The sequence below is a fragment of the Myotis brandtii genome, unplaced genomic scaffold (assembly GCF_000412655.1).
Source record: "Myotis brandtii unplaced genomic scaffold, ASM41265v1 scaffold630, whole genome shotgun sequence".
NCBI classification, from domain to species: domain Eukaryota; kingdom Metazoa; phylum Chordata; class Mammalia; order Chiroptera; family Vespertilionidae; genus Myotis; species Myotis brandtii.
The window spans coordinates 1,336,532-1,356,572 of record NW_005370412.1 but is presented as its reverse complement, the minus strand read 5'-3'; the positions used below and the strand labels follow the sequence as shown (position 1 = coordinate 1,356,572).

General features: G+C 44.5%; 1 protein-coding gene and 1 long non-coding RNA gene across 6 annotated transcripts in view; one reads left to right on the top strand and one right to left on the bottom strand.

The window, feature by feature from the left end:
* Window positions 1-14,230, top strand: LOC102243984 (major histocompatibility complex class I-related gene protein). 5 transcript variants are annotated; one of them, XM_005880222.2, is made up of 6 exons: window positions 1-196; window positions 6,791-7,051; window positions 7,711-7,986; window positions 11,563-11,838; window positions 12,421-12,525; window positions 14,089-14,230. In XM_005880222.2, the coding sequence occupies exons 1-6, from the start codon at window positions 142-144 to the stop codon at window positions 14,130-14,132; spliced, it is 1,017 nt and encodes a 338-aa protein (XP_005880284.1). In that variant the 5' UTR covers window positions 1-141; the 3' UTR covers window positions 14,133-14,230. The 5 variants fall into 5 exon arrangements, with proteins under 5 accessions (XP_005880284.1, XP_005880285.1, XP_005880289.1 ...); XM_005880223.2 differs by having other exon boundaries at window positions 7-196; window positions 13,784-14,230; XM_005880227.2 differs by lacking the exon at window positions 1-196 and adding an exon at window positions 206-1,399.
* Window positions 14,031-20,041, bottom strand: part of LOC106723715 — a 21,302-nt gene continuing 15,291 nt past the window's right edge. Inside the window, exon 3 of the long non-coding RNA XR_001359431.1 lies at window positions 14,031-14,527. This is a non-coding gene — a long non-coding RNA (uncharacterized LOC106723715). The remainder of the gene's footprint in view (window positions 14,528-20,041) is intronic.

The following is a 20,041-nucleotide window of genomic DNA, read 5'->3' as shown; positions in this document are numbered from 1 at the left end:
CCGTTTTTATTGGGAGAGGGCCCTGAGCTTCGAGCAGTTTCTAAACCCTGAGTGGGTGGAGTTTAGGTTCCTGAAAGATCCGCTGGGACCTGCCGGTGTTTTGGTTAAAAGAATCTGAGAGAAAGCAGTTTAGAAGGGCTGATGGTGCTCCTGTTACCCCTCCTCATTGTATTTACGGTGAAGCGCAGCGTTGCCCGTGAGTATCCCAAGTTCTCTCTGCTCCGAACTCCGGAGCTGAGGCCGCCGAGGGGGAACAGCTTGTCTTCCTAAAACTCGCGGCGGAATGTCGACGAAGCCGGGCGGAAAAGCGTGTTTAATACCCGGGACGTGTCGGAGGCTGGACTCGTGAACAGTTCCCAGCTCACGCGTGCAGGATTTCAGTCACCCCTTCGGACGGGGCGGAAGCCATTCTGGAAGGACCTTCCGGGGAGCTGCCACACTTTCCTCTGAGCATTGCTCCCTGTTTTCTGCTCAGACCTTTTCTCTTACGTCTGTTTCTCCTCTTCACTGGCTTCCCGAGTCTCCTAGGATGTGGTCAGAGTTTCAGGGGCTTTGAACAGTGGGGCAGAGTCATCGTGCCGGTTTGTTTTTCTTCCTCCCCACAAGCTCCACCTGTGACAAAAGGTCCCAGAAAGAGAAAACCCTGGTTCTGGACTTGCTTCCTGGGTGTGAGCGATATCAACTAAGCCCAGGAGGAGTTTTCCATGGTTTAGGGCCCGTGTCACTGGGGAAGCGGGTGCCTACCGTTACCCCAAAAACCCGAGAAGGTCCATGGCTGGAAGCACCAGGCTCTGTGCCCTCAGCAACTTCTCTTCCTGCTCGGGCCGCACTCCCTGGGCGGCAGCAGGCGGTGTCTCCACCTGCATCAGCGCCGCGGTAGGCGGTGACTCCTGAGATGACGGGAAGGAGCCCTTCCAAATCATCTGTGTATTAACCACACAAATGTTGGCTGATGGCCCACCACGTGCCAGCAACTTTTGGAGTTGCGACCGTGAACAAGACAGACATCGGTCCTACTTCTACAGAAATTTAACCCAGAAAAATCCCACCATTTACATCAGAAATGGGAAAGATTGGGGGATGAGGGACAGAGAGAAATTATGGACAGAAGAAGGGAGAAAAGGGTGATATTTCCGGAAGGTAAAAGGCATATATGTTGCTACATTTGATCCGTAAAGAGCTGTCCAATAATGTGACCACAATACCCGCCAAACATAATCTTTCATGCTGTGGTCGCACCAACCCCTGTGTCAGGCTGAGAAACCCAGCCCACGTCATGAGCAGTCAGGTCTTCTGGCCCACAGGTCAGGGGTTCTCGCAATGTCACAGCGCCTCTGGATGCGGACACCTGGCACTTGGATCATGGTGGATGTGAAACAAAGCCAGTCCTCTGTGAAGGGTAGGCAGGCTCACTTTGTTCTGGTTATTCTCCTTCTCACTCCTAGACGTCATCCTTCTCTCTCCTATCTTGTGCCCTGGAGGATGAGGCTTACAGGCGGCATCGCCCAGTCTCTCTCTTGCAGGTTGATTTCCACCCAATGGGAGACACTGACAGGAGAGAGGTCAGAGAGCTAGGAGGAAAGACAGGTCGGGGTATTTCGTCTTCCCTTTTCCCATTTCTGTTATGTCTCCAGTGGTAGCGGTGTCCCTCTGCAATATAATTTCCTCTGACTAGCCCCTCTTCATACGGGTCCAGCGCCCACTGGGCTTGGGGAACACAATTTGCTATTCTTATCTCTGCAACTCTAGGGGTGGTAAAGGCTTCCCATCATTGCTAGCGTCTGGACCTCTTATCCCTCTGTTTTTTTGTTTTTTTTTCTTAACCTTGCTCATACCTCCCATACAAGGAGTCCCTTCTCAAGGTCTCTTCATGTTACCCATCTGGAGTGAAGGCTATTTCCTGCCACGACCCTGACTGAGAGTTCTTGAGCACTGAGGGATGCTGATAGGGAAGAGAGCCAGGGTTATTAAAAAAGACTTGGTCTAATTGGTATATGAGCCTAATGCTGGCCCTGCGTAGGAGCTTCTAGAGGTGGAAATGCAAGGAGTGCTTGGGAGCACAGCTCTAGGAAGTGTCAAGATAACTCCAATTTCGCTTCCAGTGTGTTGCTTTCATTGGCTCCATAGCCTGCAGTAGACTGCTCCTTCCTGTGTGCTCCCATAGCTCCTGTTCACAGTTTTTTAATTTCCTATTTGCAAAAATCTTTCCTTCAAGGCTCTCCTTAAAGCCAGGGAGAGATCTCTTCATTTTTCTTTTCTTTATTTCCCCAGCACTACCTAGTGACCAGTAGACACTTAATAAATGCCTCCTGAGTGAATTTATGTTCAAAGGTAATGTCCCTAAGAAATTGAAATTATCTGACTGTGAGCCAGAGAGAACTTGAGCAGTAATTACGACTGTAAAATTGCAACTGTGGTTTACTGTAGTTGCAGAATGTGTATGAAAACAAAAACCAAAAAATGTTGTTTCATGCTTTACAACTCATCCTGTTCTTCATTTCAACCTGTGTGAAACTGTCCCTGGTGGGTGCAGTTAGCTAGGGCCCTGCATAGGATCTCTCTTGCATAGCCATATGTGGTTTGTATGCTTAATCTTGAAATAACCAAGGTCAAACTCTTGATATTACTCATAATTTTATGGATGCATATCAATCTGCTGTATCAATTTGCCTCACAAATGATGGAATCCTTCACAGATAAAGACTAATGGTGTCTAAGCCCCCTAAATTGACAACTGAGCTAGTATAAAAACACAGACTTACAGATTATCTGTTTAGAAATGACCTTGAGTTCAAAGAGTTAATGTGGGGAAATATGGGCATTTGCTATAGACTTTATTAGACTTCAGTCTGTTTCCATGGAGCTGTTACCAAGGTACATGCAGTAGAAATTTCTCCAAGACAACGTTTTACTCCCCTAAGGCTCTCTTCTTCTTGGTTGACATGGAATCTGTCTAAATTGGAGAAATTCAAGTAATTTGTAGATATTTTTTCTGACTAGTTGGAATATCTATTTTCACTAAAATCCATTGACCTTAGCCCTCCTCTTACCCCACTTGCTTTATGAAACCCAGATTGAGATAGATGACAAGGGACATTGTTTCTGATGTCCAAATTTATATTTATTATCAAAACCCTTTCAAGAATATAAGTATCAAATCAGGTTTTGTTATGACTTCAATAAAATTCACAAAATTGGAATTTCCCTGGGAAATATGAGACATATGGTCATCATTGTATATAGAGAGAAGAAAAAAACCCCACCAGGGCTCATTCATTCATTTCTTCTCTAATGCTCTACATGGTCCTACAGTGGTGTCCTTGCTATTCCTTAAACACAGCCTCCTCAAGGACTTGGGCTTGCTGTTCTTTCTGGAAGGTTCTTCTCCCATGACTCACTTCCTCACTTCATTCACATCTCTGCTCAACTGCCACCTGCTCAGAGAGGACTTTCCTGATCCTTCTGTCTAAAAGATCAGCCTTCTTCACACTTTTTATCTGCTTTATTTTTCTTCACAATTTTCATCACTACCTTCTAGAAGTTAGCTTATAGGGCTGGGGCTTTGACGAGTTTGTTGCTGCATCCCTAGCTCTAGGACTATGCCTACTGCAAATTCAGAAAAGAATAAAACTTATACAAAAGGAGACATTGGTAACCTCCCAAAGGGTGGCCTCCAAAGAGTAGCTAAAATGTCAAACTGTCCCATTCAGCACTTTCATGCCCTAAGTAAGTTCCTGCAGTTAGATGAGTTCTGGCTGCTTACAGAACCGTCCACATTCACTGAATGCTTGGTTTGAGAAGTGTCCAAGGGTTCTCTTAACTAAAAATATCACCATCCACTTCTCCCCCTCATTCCCAAGATGCCTGAAATTCCAAACAGTAGTTCCCAGAAATCATAGTCATTCTGACTGTATTAAGGCATCAGGCTACTTGGGAGGGTCAGCAAATAATAGGGACTTTGTTGACCTGGTTATCCAATCAGGGCCCACAGCTTCTTGTAGGAAGGTTCTAAAGCCTGAGCCTCTAGGGACTAGGGGAATCAGTGACAGTGAATCATTCTAGACACAAGGGGGCAGGAGAGTGCAATGGTGGTGGAGAGGGGAGCCTATAATAGTCTGGGTTGGAGAAGTGCCCCTGCCTTAGGACCAGTTGGGTGTCAAGACAGAGGGGAGTGAATCCTGGCTTCTCCACGTATGGCTTCTAAGGATGATCTTGGGCCATTTCGTCATCTCTCTGAACCTACTGAAATGGGAATTTTAGAACCTATCTCATAAGGTTGCTATGAAGAGTAAATGAAACGCATTACCAAAGGCTTAGCCTGGTACCTAGCACACGGTACATGCTCAATAAATAAGTGCAATTCTCATGGTTATGACTCAGATGCTGCAGCCCTCCATAGCTCTTTGAAGGCCCAATTTGGTGGAAGGATCATCACCTCCTTGGAGCATTTCTGGATTGCTTCACGAGAGAGCAGCTCTCTCTCCTCTGAGCACTGGATCATGTCACTTAACTACTTGCTGCTATGTGTCATTGCACTGTATTTATTTATGTTACAAGTTCTCCTATAGTAATGTACGTTCCTGGAGGGAAGAACGAGTATCTGATTTGTTTTTCTCTTCCTAACATTGCTCACAATTCCATGTACGTGGTACATACCCAATAAATAAAAATTGCCCCCATGGATGCATATCTGAAAACACTATCAATTATTTTATAACCAGTGATTTTTACAGCCTTTTGTAAAAGTGGCCTAGTCAGTTAACCTGTAAGTTAAAGGAACATAATTTAGGACACTAAGTAACCACTGTGTCTGGTGTAAGAGTTGTTTGGTTGTGTTGTTCAGGCTTTCCAGCAATGTCTACCAGAGGCTCTTGGGACAGGCAGCGGAGGCCATTTGAGAAGCAGTTTTACTGGCCTGAACAGACCAAATTCAAAATTGTAGATTTCAGTTCAATAAGTGAGTTGATACTGATCGTCTATTCGTGGAAAGGAAGAGAGAAACCCAATTTCATAATTACTGGAGCAAGAAGAAAGAGTCGGAAGATTTTTTTAGATGGGATCATATGAAATTGCCATTTTAGGAGATAAAAAATGATCAAATATAGGTCTTTTCAAGTGACTCAACCTTCGTAATTCTACTTCATCTGATCATCCGGGTAATATATCCATAGGATATAAATGATCACAGGGTCTAAGGTACCATGAGAGAGGGGATGATGGGCTTTCCCCTCTCTCTTCTGTTGAGTCACTGATTTAACATCTGTCCACCAATCTCCCATCACAGCTGAGGTCGAGTTTTGGAAGCCCAACTAAGGAGCAAGCGTGACTCGTACCTATGGACACACCAGATGGATAACTAGGCCCACAGTGAAGAAAGGGGAGAGGGCTGAGATGTCCTGGAGTGGGGCCAGGCTGCAGCTGCAGGAGGGGTGGACAGGCAGATGATGGACAGATGGAGGCCAGCCTCTAGGGGCGGAGCAGCCTTTGAAGTCAGGGCTGGCTGGCAGAGAGCTCTGCAACTAGGAATTAGACTGAGATTGAGGTTGGAGAAAAGGGCAGAACACTGGACTTGGACAGCATTGTCGACAGACCATATTTCTCTTTACTTACCTCTTATAAACTCTAGTAATGCAGATTTTTATAAAGTGATATTTTTAAGAAGAAAGCGACATTACAAGAATTGTAAATATTGTGTGTGGTAATGTCAGTGATGTTCATTTAGAAAAGATTCTCCTGTTGAGCAGAAATGCTCCACGATGTTAATACCTTTATTTTTTTTTTAACTTGGTGGCATGTTCTACGCATGTAGACCCAGCTGTCATATATGGAACCCCATATTCCAAGGGCACTTCTATACCAATCCAACTTAGCTCAGTAACACCATCTTTTTTTCCAATTCCTTATTCCTGCTCCTCTCTCATTCTATGCCTAGAATTTGATTTCTGTGAGGTTTGTTTTTTTTCTATGAGTAACTGTGGAAGCAATTCCTACCCATTTCTCCAGCCACAGGCCTTCTTGCTGCTCTTGGAACATGCCAGGCAGGTCCTTTCCGCAGGACCTTTGCACAGTCCCCCCTGCCTGGACTGCTGTCCCCAGATATCTGCCTGACCCCCTCATTCCCTACAGAAGTCACCTTCTTGGGGAGGCCTTCCCTAACCATTGCTGTTTAAAATCATATTGCTTAGTCCTCTTTGCAGCTTTATTTTTCTCCATTGCACTTTTTTAGAGGCATGTTATATATTTCATTTATTTTGTATTGTCTGTCTCCTCCCTTCCCCCCATAAGGGCAGACACTTGCATCTGTCTTGTCTGTTGTGTGTGCAGGGCCTAGTGCAGAGCCGGGCACAGAGGAGGCGCTCAGATGTCTGCTGAATACACAGACGGATATCAGGGAGGTGTGAGAACTAATGTTCACAATCTGTTCTTCCTTTTGCCTCCATCTTTAAACAGTTGCATATCTGCAAAGCCATAGAACCTTTCCAGATGTGGAGAAATAGCACGGTTTCAAAGTCAGTGACAGATTCAAGCATACTTTTGCAGACTCCAAATAAATTAGATTTTAGCTCTGCTCCCCTTTATGAAAAAGGCTCCAGGTCTTGGGCTAAAGTTCTCAAGCCCTTTGCAGCCCCAGTTCCTGGGGCAATGATTCTGTAAGAGGAGGCAGCAGCCGGTCCAGGGAGGAGTGGGCACTGCTGAACATGGAGCAGTGCGTGGGGATTAAAGAGACGGCAGCTTATGGGCCTGGATGGTCTGTGACTCTAAATATCTTCCTTCTTTGCCTCCCTCCCAGGGACTCACTCTTTGAGATATTTCCGCCTGGGCATTTCAGAACCTGGCCATGGGATCCCTGAATTTCTCTCAGTGGGGTACGTGGACTCTCATCCCATCACCACATACGACAGTGTCTCTCGGCTGAAGGAGCCGCGGGCGCCGTGGATGGCAGAGCACCTGGCGCCGGATCACTGGGAGAGGTACACGCAGCTGCTGCGGGGCTGGCAGCAGACGTTCAAGGTGGAACTGGAGCGCCTGCAGAGACACTACAATCACTCAGGTGTGAGCGCAGCAGATTGCTTCCCCTCCCTGGGGCCCACCCCGGCCAAGACCGGTCCCTGGGCCGACAGCGCGTGAAAGCTTTTGCCGAGTTGCCCTTTTTGTGGCTTTTGGCAAAGCCTGGACAATTTGGTGGATGGGGTTCCGTTGTCTGTCGTCCCTAGGAGCCCTTTGTCCTTTGCCCCCTGTGTCCTGATCCCAATATCATTCAGGCTTGTGACCTGTATCTTCTCCTTTCCCATCTAAATGTGGCCATTCTGTGTCTCATTTCCTGGTGGCCAGGCTTAGTGAGTTGCTCACGTGTGCATAGTGACTTATGACATTAACTTTTCCAGGGATATTTCTGGCTCCTGCATATCTCTCGCTCCAATGCACTATAAAGTTTACCCATTAATCACTGCTATTATAGGAGTTATCCTATAGTTCCCCAAGGCAGGAATGATCGCATTCCTTTGGCACACAGTAAGTTTGCCACGAATATCTGTTGCTAGATGGGATCATGTCACAGGAACCTCCTGGAGACAGTGATGCCGTGGTGGGCCTGTGGAGTGCTCTGTCCTGGGGTGGAGTATGCTCCCAGCCACACCCCCACTCCCGTCACCAGGGCATTCACCTCCACACCCTGTGTAAACCCTTTTCTGGCCTGTATGTGTGTTCCAGGGTTTCACACTTACCAGAGGATGATTGGCTGTGAGTTGCTGGAGGATGGAAGCACCACAGGATTTTTGCAATATGCATATGACGGACAGGATTTCCTTATCTTTGATAAAGACACGCTCTCCTGGACAGCTGTAGATAATGTGGCTCACATCACCAAGAGGGCGTGGGAGGCCAATTGGCATGAGTTACAATATCAGAAGAATTGGCTGGAAGAAGAATGTATCGCCTGGTTAAAGAGATTCCTGGAGTATGGGAAAGACACTCTACAAAGAACAGGTAAAAAGAAGGGAGAACACCTTGTCCCCGCACCCCCAGAACCCTGGTTTTATAACTTCCTTAGGTTATATTCACCTTACTCTGAAACCCACCTTGTTAGTCAGACCGTCATGATCTATGACTCCCTGTGAAAACTTTCCCCAGTTGCTTTTATCAGCATCTTGACGAGATTCAGCAATCCCACTTGAGAGAGTGGAGTACCCCTGGGGACACCTTCTTTTGTGGGGATCCAGTGAGACGAATCCTTCCATCTCCTGACAATGATAAGCTGGGAAATACTTTGGGCAGTGGAGCAGTTCTTACAAGTTGTGTGGTAACTAAGGGCTCCCATAACACCAGTGTGAGTGAAATCTGGACTTACAAAGAAGAGAGACAGAGGGTCTTTGCTTTACTAAAGGATTTATGATAAGATTTCTTTCGGTGAAAAGCTCCTTACACATTAACGATAAGGATTTAATCAGTTAACTTTTGGTTAATACAGAACTTTCCCCCTTATAATCTTATTCAAAGTGAATTTCCCTGTGTCATGCTATAGGAAACTCCTAGACACAATGTGCCTTTTCCCACAGGGGTGGTCTTTAATGGTGGGCTTTCCAGACCTGTGGCCAGCCCTCGGGAGGCATCAGGGCCCCAGTTATGAGTGTGGACTATCTCTCTAAGAGCCTGCCTATGGAGGCAGGTAACTAGAGTTTGAGCTTCAACTCTCCTACTCACTAGCTAAGTAACAATCTCAATTTTAATGGTTGCAGTTAACAGAAACCTACTCTAACTGGCCTAAGCATAAGGGGGGAGGTTATTTGACAGGCAGAAATCAGGGCAGTGTGGGAACCCAAGGAATTAAAACCAAGACTTGCATGGTTTTCTCTGAGGGGAGGTGGTTGTAGCCAACACAAAGCTCATGTCCTTGTAGTTTCACCATTTTGGAAGAATGGGCTTCTCTCTCCTAGTTCTAGCTACAAAAATTTTTTTTTTAAATTATAGGAGGACTCTGATTGGCCTCAGTTGGATCATGTGCCACCTCTTGCACTAATCACTGTGCCCATCAGGAGAAGTTTCTAAGACTGACCATGGGTTACAGAGTCCTGACAAGAACCAAATGGCACACTCAGGATGGTTTAACTGGGAAGTCAGTAACAAGATTATTTACATAGGTGCAATCAGGGTTGAGGACATGGGCAAGGGATAGTGAAATACTTAGGGACTTGGAGCAGAGGGAAGCCATTACTACCCTTGGATCTGAAGGCGAAAGTGAAGGGACTATTGTTACCAGAACCCCGCAAGGGCTGGTACCCTGGAAGAACCTTCTAGCAAGAGCTGTGGCTATGGAGGACCATGGTCAATAGCAGACTGCAATGGCTGGGCAACTGGTGGACAAATTCCTAGCCACTCTCTCTTCTAGTTTTCTGATCTTTTGCTAAGGGTTCTCCTCCCAGAGGCCAGACCCAACGGGTAGCTGGGGGCAAGGGAGCCCTGGAGTGCAGTCTGGTGAGCACAGCCTCCTGGGGCACAGAGCAGGGCACAGACGGCCTGATACTAGATCTGGGAGCTAGCAAAGAGAGAGCAGCCAGGACACACAGCTTGGGTTATGTTTCGGTGTCAGGGTTAAGAATGGTACCTCTTGCCCGGCCGGCATGGCTCAGTGGTTAAACGTTGACCTATGAACCAGGAGGTCACAGTTCAAGTTCCTGCCAGGGCATATGCAAGAATGGTACCTCTTAAAAGAAGCAACATGTTGGGGTGGGGTGGACTAATTTTTCAATATAGGGAGTGTGCTTGTCAGGAGACGGGGTTCTTGTTATGAGAAAAAATGGGGCCAATAGAGGCTAGGCCAGCAAAGCAATAACCGTGAGTAAATTAAGTAAATGATATGCCTACCTCACAGAAATTGCTGTGAAATAATGTATATGAAAGCTCTTTGTATACTATAGGTCTCTGTTTACCCATTAAATGGTATTGTTGCCAGAATGAAAAACGTCTGCCCGCTCAGGATCTGGTTGAAGTCTAGGGCCAACTTGGGGTTGCATGGAACCCTTAATCATGAGGCATTTTAGGCCGAGGCCAGCCAGGTCTGAAGAGAAGCTGTGAGAGTCTCTACTTCCTCAGCGTGATTAGTGGCATGACCTTTTTGAACAGAGAACCCAGTTGCCAGGCCTGCCGTTCTCAGTGAAACCAGCACTAGGAGAAGGAAGACAGAGTTTAACTGGGATTTGAGGGCGAGTACTCTTTGGGAAAATGGGGGAAGCTTGCATACCTGGGGTGTGCGTGAGCAGTGTGGGAAGTCTAACTTCAGTATAGCTGCTCCCCCTCCAAGCCTACTCTCTACCACTCACGAGTGTCCTAAAGGTGTCTCAACCCATTGGTCAAAACCCACTCCTAGGAAAGGATCTGTGATCATTTCTTACAGGCAACAAGCAGAGTTCCTCTCGGAGGCGTTTATATTTTCTTGTTAATGTTGGAAAGCCTTTTCTTCTTCTAAACTATATGCCACAGAAAACAGAACTGGAAGGTATTGTTGAGACGAGGGCTCCTCCTGTATCTCGGTGGCAGGTAGCACCGTGGGGTGAGGAAGTGAGTAGAGACAAACAGGAAGCAGCCCCTCCAGGGATGGCGTTGGGCTCTGGGTGGCTCGTGTCTAGATGTGACCCAGAGTCAACAGGAAACACTAAGGACAGCACCGTATGGAAAACGAGCAGAATGGTTCAGAGGAAGCAAGACCACAAATGGACGGTTTCTTTGCTGTCACTGCTGGAGCTCCTCCTGGATATGAATGTCCATAGCCCCTTGGAGGGCATAACCATGACGTGACCCGTTACATATGTTTGTATCTGACGACAGTCACTGTCGTAGTCCATGCCGGCGGCCATAGAAAATACCACAGGCTGGGTCACCTACAAACAACAGAAATGTATTCCCACAGTTATGGAGGCTGGAGGTCCAGGATCAGGGTGCCTGAGTGGTCAGATGAGGACACTGTTTCAGGTTGCAGACTGCTGACTTCTTGCTGTGTTTCCACATGGTGACCGGGGACAAGGGATTTCTCTGGAACCTCATTTATAAGGCACTAATCTCATTTTTGAAGGTTTTACCCTCATGACTTAAGTACCTCCCAAAGGCCTCACCTCCTAATACCATCATCTTTGGGGGCTGGGATTTCAACATATGAATTTGATGGGCGGGGGGACAAACAATCAAACCACAGCAATCACCAAAGTACCAACTTGAGCCAAAGCTGAGCGGAGATGGCTGTGATATCTTTGCATAAGCACAGAATTGAGAAAAAGGAGTGCTGAGTTCTAATCTCCAAACTTTTGCTAAATTGCTTGTCACAGTTACATACAAATTCTGTAGCTCAGTTACATGGCTCAACAACACATTCATTATTCTTGAGCACACTGCCCGAGCAGGAAGTGCACAATAAATTTGTTGTTGATGAAACTGGGTTCCGGGTCATTCTTGGTTTTAGATGTTTCCTGCAATGAAGAAAATTAATTAATTGGGAAACCCAGTCACCAAGTTCTGATAGTGTATGCTCAGTACATAAGATATTTCTATTTCACTTTATCTTCTTTTTCCTAGAGCCCCCACTCGTCAAAGTAAGTCGCAAAGAAACTTTTCCAGGAATTACAACTCTTGTCTGCAGAGCTTATGGCTTTTACCCCCCTGAAATTTCCATGATTTGGATGAAAAATGGGGAAGAAATGATCCAAGAAATGGATTATGGAGGTGTTCTTCCCAGTGGGGACGGGACCTATCAGACATGGGTATCTGTGGAAATGGATTCTGAGAGCAGCGACCTTTACTCCTGTCATGTGGAGCACTGTGACGTCCAAATGGTTCTTCAGGTCCCTCAGGGTAAGGACAGGGTGTGCTGTCTGGGAAGTGAGACGAGGAAGGGGGGCGAGCAGCGAGGGGGATCACTGGATGCTTTAGAATGCGTCTTTTAAATCAGAGGCTCTCTCACCTTTTGGTCTCAGGGATTCCTTGTGTTCTTAAAAACTGAGGATCCCAACAAGCTTTTATTTATGTGGGTTTTCTCTATTGCTACTTACTATATTAAAAATTTTAACATTTAAACTCAAGAAAATACGAGTACACCTTTCATGAGCTATCAGAGCGATGGTGTCCTCACATGTGATGTAGCCTCTGGAAAGCCCCACTGTGCACGTGTGAGAGCTAAGGAAAGGGAAGTCATGACTTAGACCTCGTGGACTCTCTGAAGGGTCTTGCTTGAAGACCCCTGGGGCCAGACCCCACTTTGAGAGCTACTGTCCCCCTGTTTTAGATGACTGCCCTGCATGGATCCGTGAAGTGAGAAGCAGGAGTAAGAAAAATGGTGTTGGGCTTCCCGATGATCACAGGGACAAAAGTGCCCAAAAGTTAATATACAGAGCGGGAGAAGGACTTGTGGATTTCCCCCCATATGCTTGCTTTTAGGGTCAGAAACTACCCTTCTGGTGATCAAAGCTGTCTCTGGGTCCATTGTCCTCACCATGGTCCTGGCTGGAATTGGCTTCCTGGCCCGGAGAAGGAGGCCCCAAGGTGAGAGACATGTGGAAGGGTCCAAGGGGCTGCAGATTATCACTCCCACAGCCCCACAAACTTTATTTTCTGCACTTACCACTCTATCCTCCATTTAGATGTGAGTTGGTCCACACTTTGTGATCACAGAAGGAACACCTCTCCCACCATATTGGGAACACGCGAGTGGATAATGCTTGCAAGGAGAGTGGTCTGTTTCTTAGGTGATGCCTGACATCAACAGAGTAGGACAACTTCTGTCCAGGTGAACTGTCTTCCCAGAAGTTGGGTCAGAGAAGATAGAGTGATCTTGGTTTGTCTTTTTCTAAACTATATCCTTATTATTAATTACTATTGACTTTTTATTTTGTCCTTTGTTTCAAGACATCAGTAAGTTTTCCCATTTTGACAAACATTTTCTGACCCAATCATATGAAATACCTTTTCCTTCTAAATTCATCTTTCAACACATAAAATGTTGAAAAGTAGATACCTTTGGAAAATGGGAATTGGGGTAAGGCAAAGGGGAAGGAGAAATGGGAGGGATATAGGTTCTTGATACCTTGGGGAAATCGTTCATTCCATATATATGTATTAAATACCTACTATGTTCCAGGCACTGTACTGGATGCTGGGATATAGGAATGCAAAAGACAGACATGATTTCTGCTGTATTTTAAGGTCATCTCCCCCCCCACACTACTCCCACCCCTGATTTCAGTAGATGCTCAGGTTGATCACAGCATAATATTGATCACAGCATAATATTGATGAGACCCGGATTTTGGGTTTGAACCCAGTGTGGGCCAGGACTTTGGTTTGCTTCATAACCACAGATTTCAACCCCAATTCACGTGCTATGGTATAAAGCATATTATTAGATCAAAGTAAAAAACAACCCCTTTTATTAGAAAATCAGCTCAGAGTTAGTGGATCATTCTGTTCTCTTTACAAAGTACAGCACTAATCTCAATCTAAGAAATAAGAATGGCTGAAGCAAAAAAACAAACAAACAAACAAAAAAACAACACAAAAAAGAAAATTTAAAAAAAGTTTTACAATGACACACCTGTCTCAAGAACGAGACACTGTGAGTTCCTGCTTTTTATCTTGTGGAGTGTGTGAATTTGAGTTAAAATTTGTCAAGTACTGAGAGAATCTTGACAAAGCAGGCTAAAAATGTCAATGGCAGCTTCTCAGATTTTGCTGAACGTTGCATAATCTTTTTTTGAGCTATAAGGAAAAATGCACGTATCTGACTAAAAAGTCTTTCTTTCAGAGAAAAATGAAGTCATCTACCTTCCTGCACCAGATCAATAATTGGGGACAGCTCTTTTCCAGTTGTCTCTCCCGTGGGAACCACGGTCACCTCTGCCCCCTATGGACTCAAGTCCAGTGCTCAAAGCTCTTGACCACACCCACCACAGACATGGATATTACAGGACTGAGCATTTATGGCAGAAAGACAGGAGCCACAAAGGTTTCTTCGTTCTTTGGCTCCCAAAAAACTGTCAACTTTCAAGCTCTTTTGATGGACTCCTTTATCACATTTGGCTCAAACTTTTGCTTTGTCTCATGATACAGCACTACCCTACATCCCATCTGTCAACGATTTACAAGTAAATTAGAGAATCTCAGAGCTGGAGAGATCCTTCCATATGAAGGCCAGCAATGTCTTCTCCAGTGCCTTTGACTTGAGCATCCAGGCTCCACTTGAATACCACCAGTGAAGAGCACCTCACTACATCATGAAGTGGCCTTTTTCTTCCATCATGAGAATGTATTATGCAAGAGCTTTGAACCGTGGGTGCCATGACTGTGACCCTACGGACAGCCTTGGACCACCCCTGAGAGCAGCCAGCGAGTTTCTACAGTGCCCTGTGAATAGCCGGATCACTTCACATATTTCCTGGCCCGAGAGAAAGCCAAAGTGTCCCATTCTTCTGGCATCTCTGCCTGGTAGCTTGGAATCTTGGAAATATGCATGGTCCGATTATGGAAGTGATCTCATTCTTTCTGTCTTCTGTGGGAGAGTAAGGACAATAATTATTAGACATATTATTACCTTCAGTGGAACTACAAAGATCTAGACCCAAGTGCAACCTTTTAATATAAAAATGATAGTATGTTTATCAGAATAGGGTTCAATCCAATTTCTGTCTTTTTTCTACTGGCTTATTGTAGATGGGCCTGACTCACCTTTATAAATATGCTTATTCTCCATGCTTATTCCCCACCCACTGAGAGTAAATAAAAGCCCCACTGTGAGAATTAACACTCCTTGATCCGCCTTATTGTACCCCTAAAATCTTCACTGTTGTTTACCTCTTGTTCACCTGTCATCTTTGATTCTCAGTAAGAAGGTCAAAATCTACCAGAGGGAAGATGCTGATGTTTTTCAGTGAGTTAAGTATGAGTTCAGGTCCCAGGATCTTGGACTCTCCTGGACATAAGATTTCTGGAAACACTCAGACCACGGGGAACCCATATTGTGGCTCCAGGGGACCTCACCAAGGCTTTCACTGTGGCCTCCTTCCCCAACAAGTTTTCTTTTTGCTTCCCCACAGTAGGCTTGGCTGAGTAAAAAGGACACCAAATATGGCCACTTACAGAAATAAGTGAAGATAAGCACCATATATGCCATTAAATGTGTCTTTATACCTGGGGGAGGGGGGGCGGTAAGAGATTGGAGGAGTGAGGGAAAGGGGGGGGATGGGAGATATCTGTAATACTTTCAACAATAAAAATATATTAAAAACAAACAAACAAAAAACAATGTGCCTTTGTTATGAATCTTGTTTGATCACAACACAGCTCTGCCCATTTATTCTATGTCTGGCTTGTAAGCCAACTGAGGACATGAGCAGGGCCACAGCTAATACATATAGGGGGCATTTGTTCAAATTAGAGAATTGTTCCTTTGGGTGGACACTGACCCAGGCTGGGTGACATGGCTTAATCAGCAAAACATAGAATGGATTTCTGCCCTGTTTGCCCCCTTGGTGTGCAGGGCACAACATTACATGGCAGCTCTGGTCATACCATTAGAAAATAGATGGAAATTGGCGGTAGACTAAGATGAATGAATTGATTTGGAAGAGAGGGGTAGTAGTGGAAAAAAACATGTCAGTTTATTCAAAACAGTGGAACTGGAAGCCCTGTTTGTATATCCAAAGAGCTAAAATTATCTGAAAGGTTTTACATAATCCTATCATGGAGTTTATTTATGGCTATCTATTTTTAAATTTTTGTCATATTACACAGTCTCTTTGCACGATGCCTTGAATGTAGTAGGAACCCAGTAAATACTTCTTGAATGAACCAGTATAGTATTTTAATTAGCTAGGCCTCATGTACTGGTGCAAAAGAACAGTGTCATCTTACAACTGAAATCATAGAGGGGAAATATCCCACTCAGGATCATAAGACATTCCAGAGCTCAGGATCAATGCCCCAAAGACTAGTCTGAACTCTTCCAAGGTTTCTACAGCATTAACATTATTTAATACTTTATCTTGTTGTTGCCTTGCCTGTGATATTAGGGATCCCAAACATTCTAACCACACTCTGCACCCCCCGCCCCCCACACACACATATTAGGGATAAGGACAGAATTCAAAGGTTCTTACTCAAAGCACCATTTTTCTCAAAGGCTATGAGAAGAGGTGCTGAGGTATGAGTTCTAAGTCATCTTGGGGGCCCCAAATCTGATACCTAACAGATATCTTTTCATCCGTAAGGTCTGTAGAGCTGTTATATAATCTGGATCTTTTTTTTTCTATTGTCATTTGGGTCTTTAATTCATTACAGAAATACAAATTTCATCAGTTCTTATTAAAGACCTAAGGAGCATGTGAAACTGCTCCTTCTAAGGACTGATCATGTATACTTTTTCCTCTCCCCCTCCTTCCCTGAATTCCGTGTTCGCCGAGCCCATTAGGCAGGAGCTTCTGCATTTGTCCCTTGGCAGGGTTTTGTGTGAGAGAATGTTAGGGACCAGAAGGTTCTGAGCTGAGCCGGTTGGAGCTGGACAGTGGAGCTGAGGGACTGAGTGGAAGGCCAGGTTGGCCTGGATCCCTGGCAAGCAGAGGCTGGGTCTGAGGCCAGTGCCGTGGCAGCAGCCAGACCTCTGAAGAAGCAAAACAGGGCCAGAGAGTGAGAACAATCAAGAAGAAAAACAGCTTTAGAGAAAACAGCTTCTCAAACGGAAAATAAATTGAGGGAACAGGAGGCCACAGACCAAAATGGGAAGCCACCAGAATGGAAAAGGAAGTGAAACCAAGAAAGAAATGAGAGATTCAACTTCTAGCTAAGGCAGTCTTTGCTTTTTTTTCCTTTTTGAGGTGTACCAGTGTGGATCTAAGGTGTTACCCGAACTGAATAAAAGCTCTATTTTTTTTCCTGAGCAACATGACAGTAGCATAAATAGAGAATTTTGGGAACAACGTGAAAAGACACTAACTCTAAACGGTGACAATTCTGGAGAAACTTGGAGGGCTGGGAATAATAAAAAGGAAAACATTTGGAGTCTCATCAGCTGCTGAATAGAACCCTTTGACATGCTTTAAAAGACCTTAAAGCCTGTACTCTGTTACTCACAAAACAGCTAAAATACATGGTCTGTGCATTACACACAGGAAGTTGCAAACCAGATGGAATCCCTGAGGCTGAGTCTTTGGGCTGCCCTCTACCTTACTTTTAAAGAATGAATTAGTCATTGATCCCTGAGGAATGAGGAGCGGTGAAGACAGAAGGCAAGCTGCTCTAACCCAATTTAGGCCTTTGCAATTGAAATTAAGATCAAATTTCAAAGATGTGTGAATTTGCCCAGCTTTGCTAACTCAAAGTCCATCTACATGATGACGTGTTTATACGCCCAATGATGAAATTGTCAAGGATTGTTTCCTGCCGCAAGGAATTGGGAGTTTTTCTGTATGTCACTGTATACACTATATTTCCATTAATGCTGCAGAGTTTATTTACTAATAATCTGCCATGGATATTGATATTCAAATTAGATTCTTATGGCCTTCATTAGTTAATCAGCCATTCATAGAACATACATTCTATGTTCCAGTGCCTGGCACATAGGAACCATTCAATACACAGTATATTGGCAAAATGAATTTCAGCAGTACCCACTGTGAGCCAGACTACATAGGCAATAGAGCCCAAAAGAGATGTTTTGAAAATTACCAAGTGCAGAAATGGCCCAGACATACACTTATAAGCAATTCAAGCTCACATCATAGAAAAGGATTTCAAGAAAGATAATCTAGAACATATTTCTATAAAATAGACCTGGGTTTTGTGTTAATAGAAGAATTACCACTCTGACAGTGACCTTTTGTGATAATGCTGAAAAACACAGGTTGGATAAAACTTCAGAGTGAAATGGGAGGGCCTGCATATGAATATTCCATTAATGGACGGAGGAGGGAGAGAAGGGGGGACTGGGAGAGCTGAGGGCTGCCTCTGTCCCCGCAGCAGCTGGGCTGGGCTTCCAGGACCAACAAGCAGTTGTGATGGTGACATCTAGGAACTCAAGGGTATTCAGGGAGACGGAGCAAGTTCTAATCCTGTTTCCTTTTGCTTTCCCCAGTTGGCCAATCCTCAGAATGAACTCCCTCTCTAAACTGGTAAATGCTTTTTGGCTCTGCTATTCAACTGGCACTTGGCCATTCTGCGTTGGTACTTATCTATTTCTGCCCAGCTTATCTCTCTGGCTAGACTATAAACCCTTTAAGGACACAGTTTGAATTCCATCTCCTTCACTTAGTATCAGGGTGATCTTAAATTATTTAACTTCTCAGCCTCCGTTTTATAAAACCAGGTTTGCAACTATCTGTCTCCCAGCATTAGTTAATGTAGAAATTAACTGAGGGGTGTGTGTGTGTGTGTGTGTGTGTGCATGCGTGTAGGCACAGTACACCGGGTGTGGCACAGGTCATGTCTCTTGTCCTCTAGGTTTTCTCCAGGATGTACTCCCTATGTCCCACGTAATCATAGCTACCATTTATTGAGTGCTTACTATGAACTGGGGATTTACATAGGTTATCTCTATTCCTGATAACACTTTGTCAGCAGGTGTTACCTTCACGTTGCTGAAGTTCAGATAAGTTGTGTTTCTTGCCAAGGTCACATTTACTTACTAAGTAGCAGAGGCATGATTCAAACCCAAGTCCCTCTCCATATATGGCTTGTGCTCTTTCCAGTGCACCACTCTGTCAGCACACAGTAGGCACTCGGTGGATGCTTGATGAAAATTGTAAGGTATCACTTACTCAAAACCCTGCTCTGTAGTGAACCTTGAGAACAAAGGAATAAGAATTTTACAATGAATCAGAAAATCAATAAAGCCCCTTATAAATTCCTGAAAGCCCGAGTCTTTTTGCTCAGCCTTTGATGATGTGACTTAAATGCTGAATAAGGCCTCCGGGCCAAATGAAGCCCGTAGGGAGTTGTCACACATTTCATGGAAATGTCAATGAAGGCCATGGCTGAGATTCATTACTTGTCAATGCTTGGCAGATGGGAATAGCTGGTGCCCAAAGGGAAAATTAAAAGCTCCTCACCTTGCAAACAAACTCACCCAGGGTGGATCTAGTGGTTATAGCTGGAGGGTTGTTTAGGGGTGATATAGTTAAATTTTCTCATTTTACAGATGAAAAAAAAAATTGAGGGTTGGAGAGAGTGAAATGATTTGCCAAAAGGAACCCTGAAACCAATTATAAACTTCATGTCTTTACAAAAATATGTTCAACATCACTAGTCATTAGGGAAATGCCAATTAAGACCACAGTGAGCTATCACCACACCTATACGAACAGCTAAAATTAAAAGTAGTGACAACACTGAACTCTGATAAGGATGTGGAGAAACTGGATCACTTATTCATTGTGGGTGGGAAAAGAGAGTCGTACCAACATTCTGGAAAATAGCTTGGATATTTCTTTAAAAACTAGATATGTACTTACTAGCAGTTACACTTCTGGCAATTTAAGGGTGTACACATTAAAGTGTGTATACATTGAAACCTGTACACAATTCTTCATAGCTTTATTTGTACCAGTAATAGCCCGCAACTGGAAACAACCAAAATATACCTCCGTAGAAAAATGGTTATTCAATGCTACCTCTATGCTATGGAATACTACTCAGCAACAAAAAGGAATAAGCTATTTATATATGCAACAATTTTAATGAATTTCAGGGGCATTATGCTGAGTGGGGGGGAGGGGAGCCAATCTCAAAAGGTCACATACTATATAATTCCATTTCTGCAACATTTTCAAAAATGACAGAATTATAGAGATGAAAAACAGATAAGTGGTTGCCAGCGTTAGGGATGGTGGGGGAAGGGGATGGGCGTGACTATAAAGGTAGCATGAGAGAGACCTTTTAGTGACCAGAGTCCTAGACCTTGATTGCAGTGGTGGTCACACGAATCTACACCTGTGACAATGACATAGAACTATGCACACATCTTGTATCAGTATCCGTTTCTTGCTTTCAATATTGTACCGTAATTATAAAA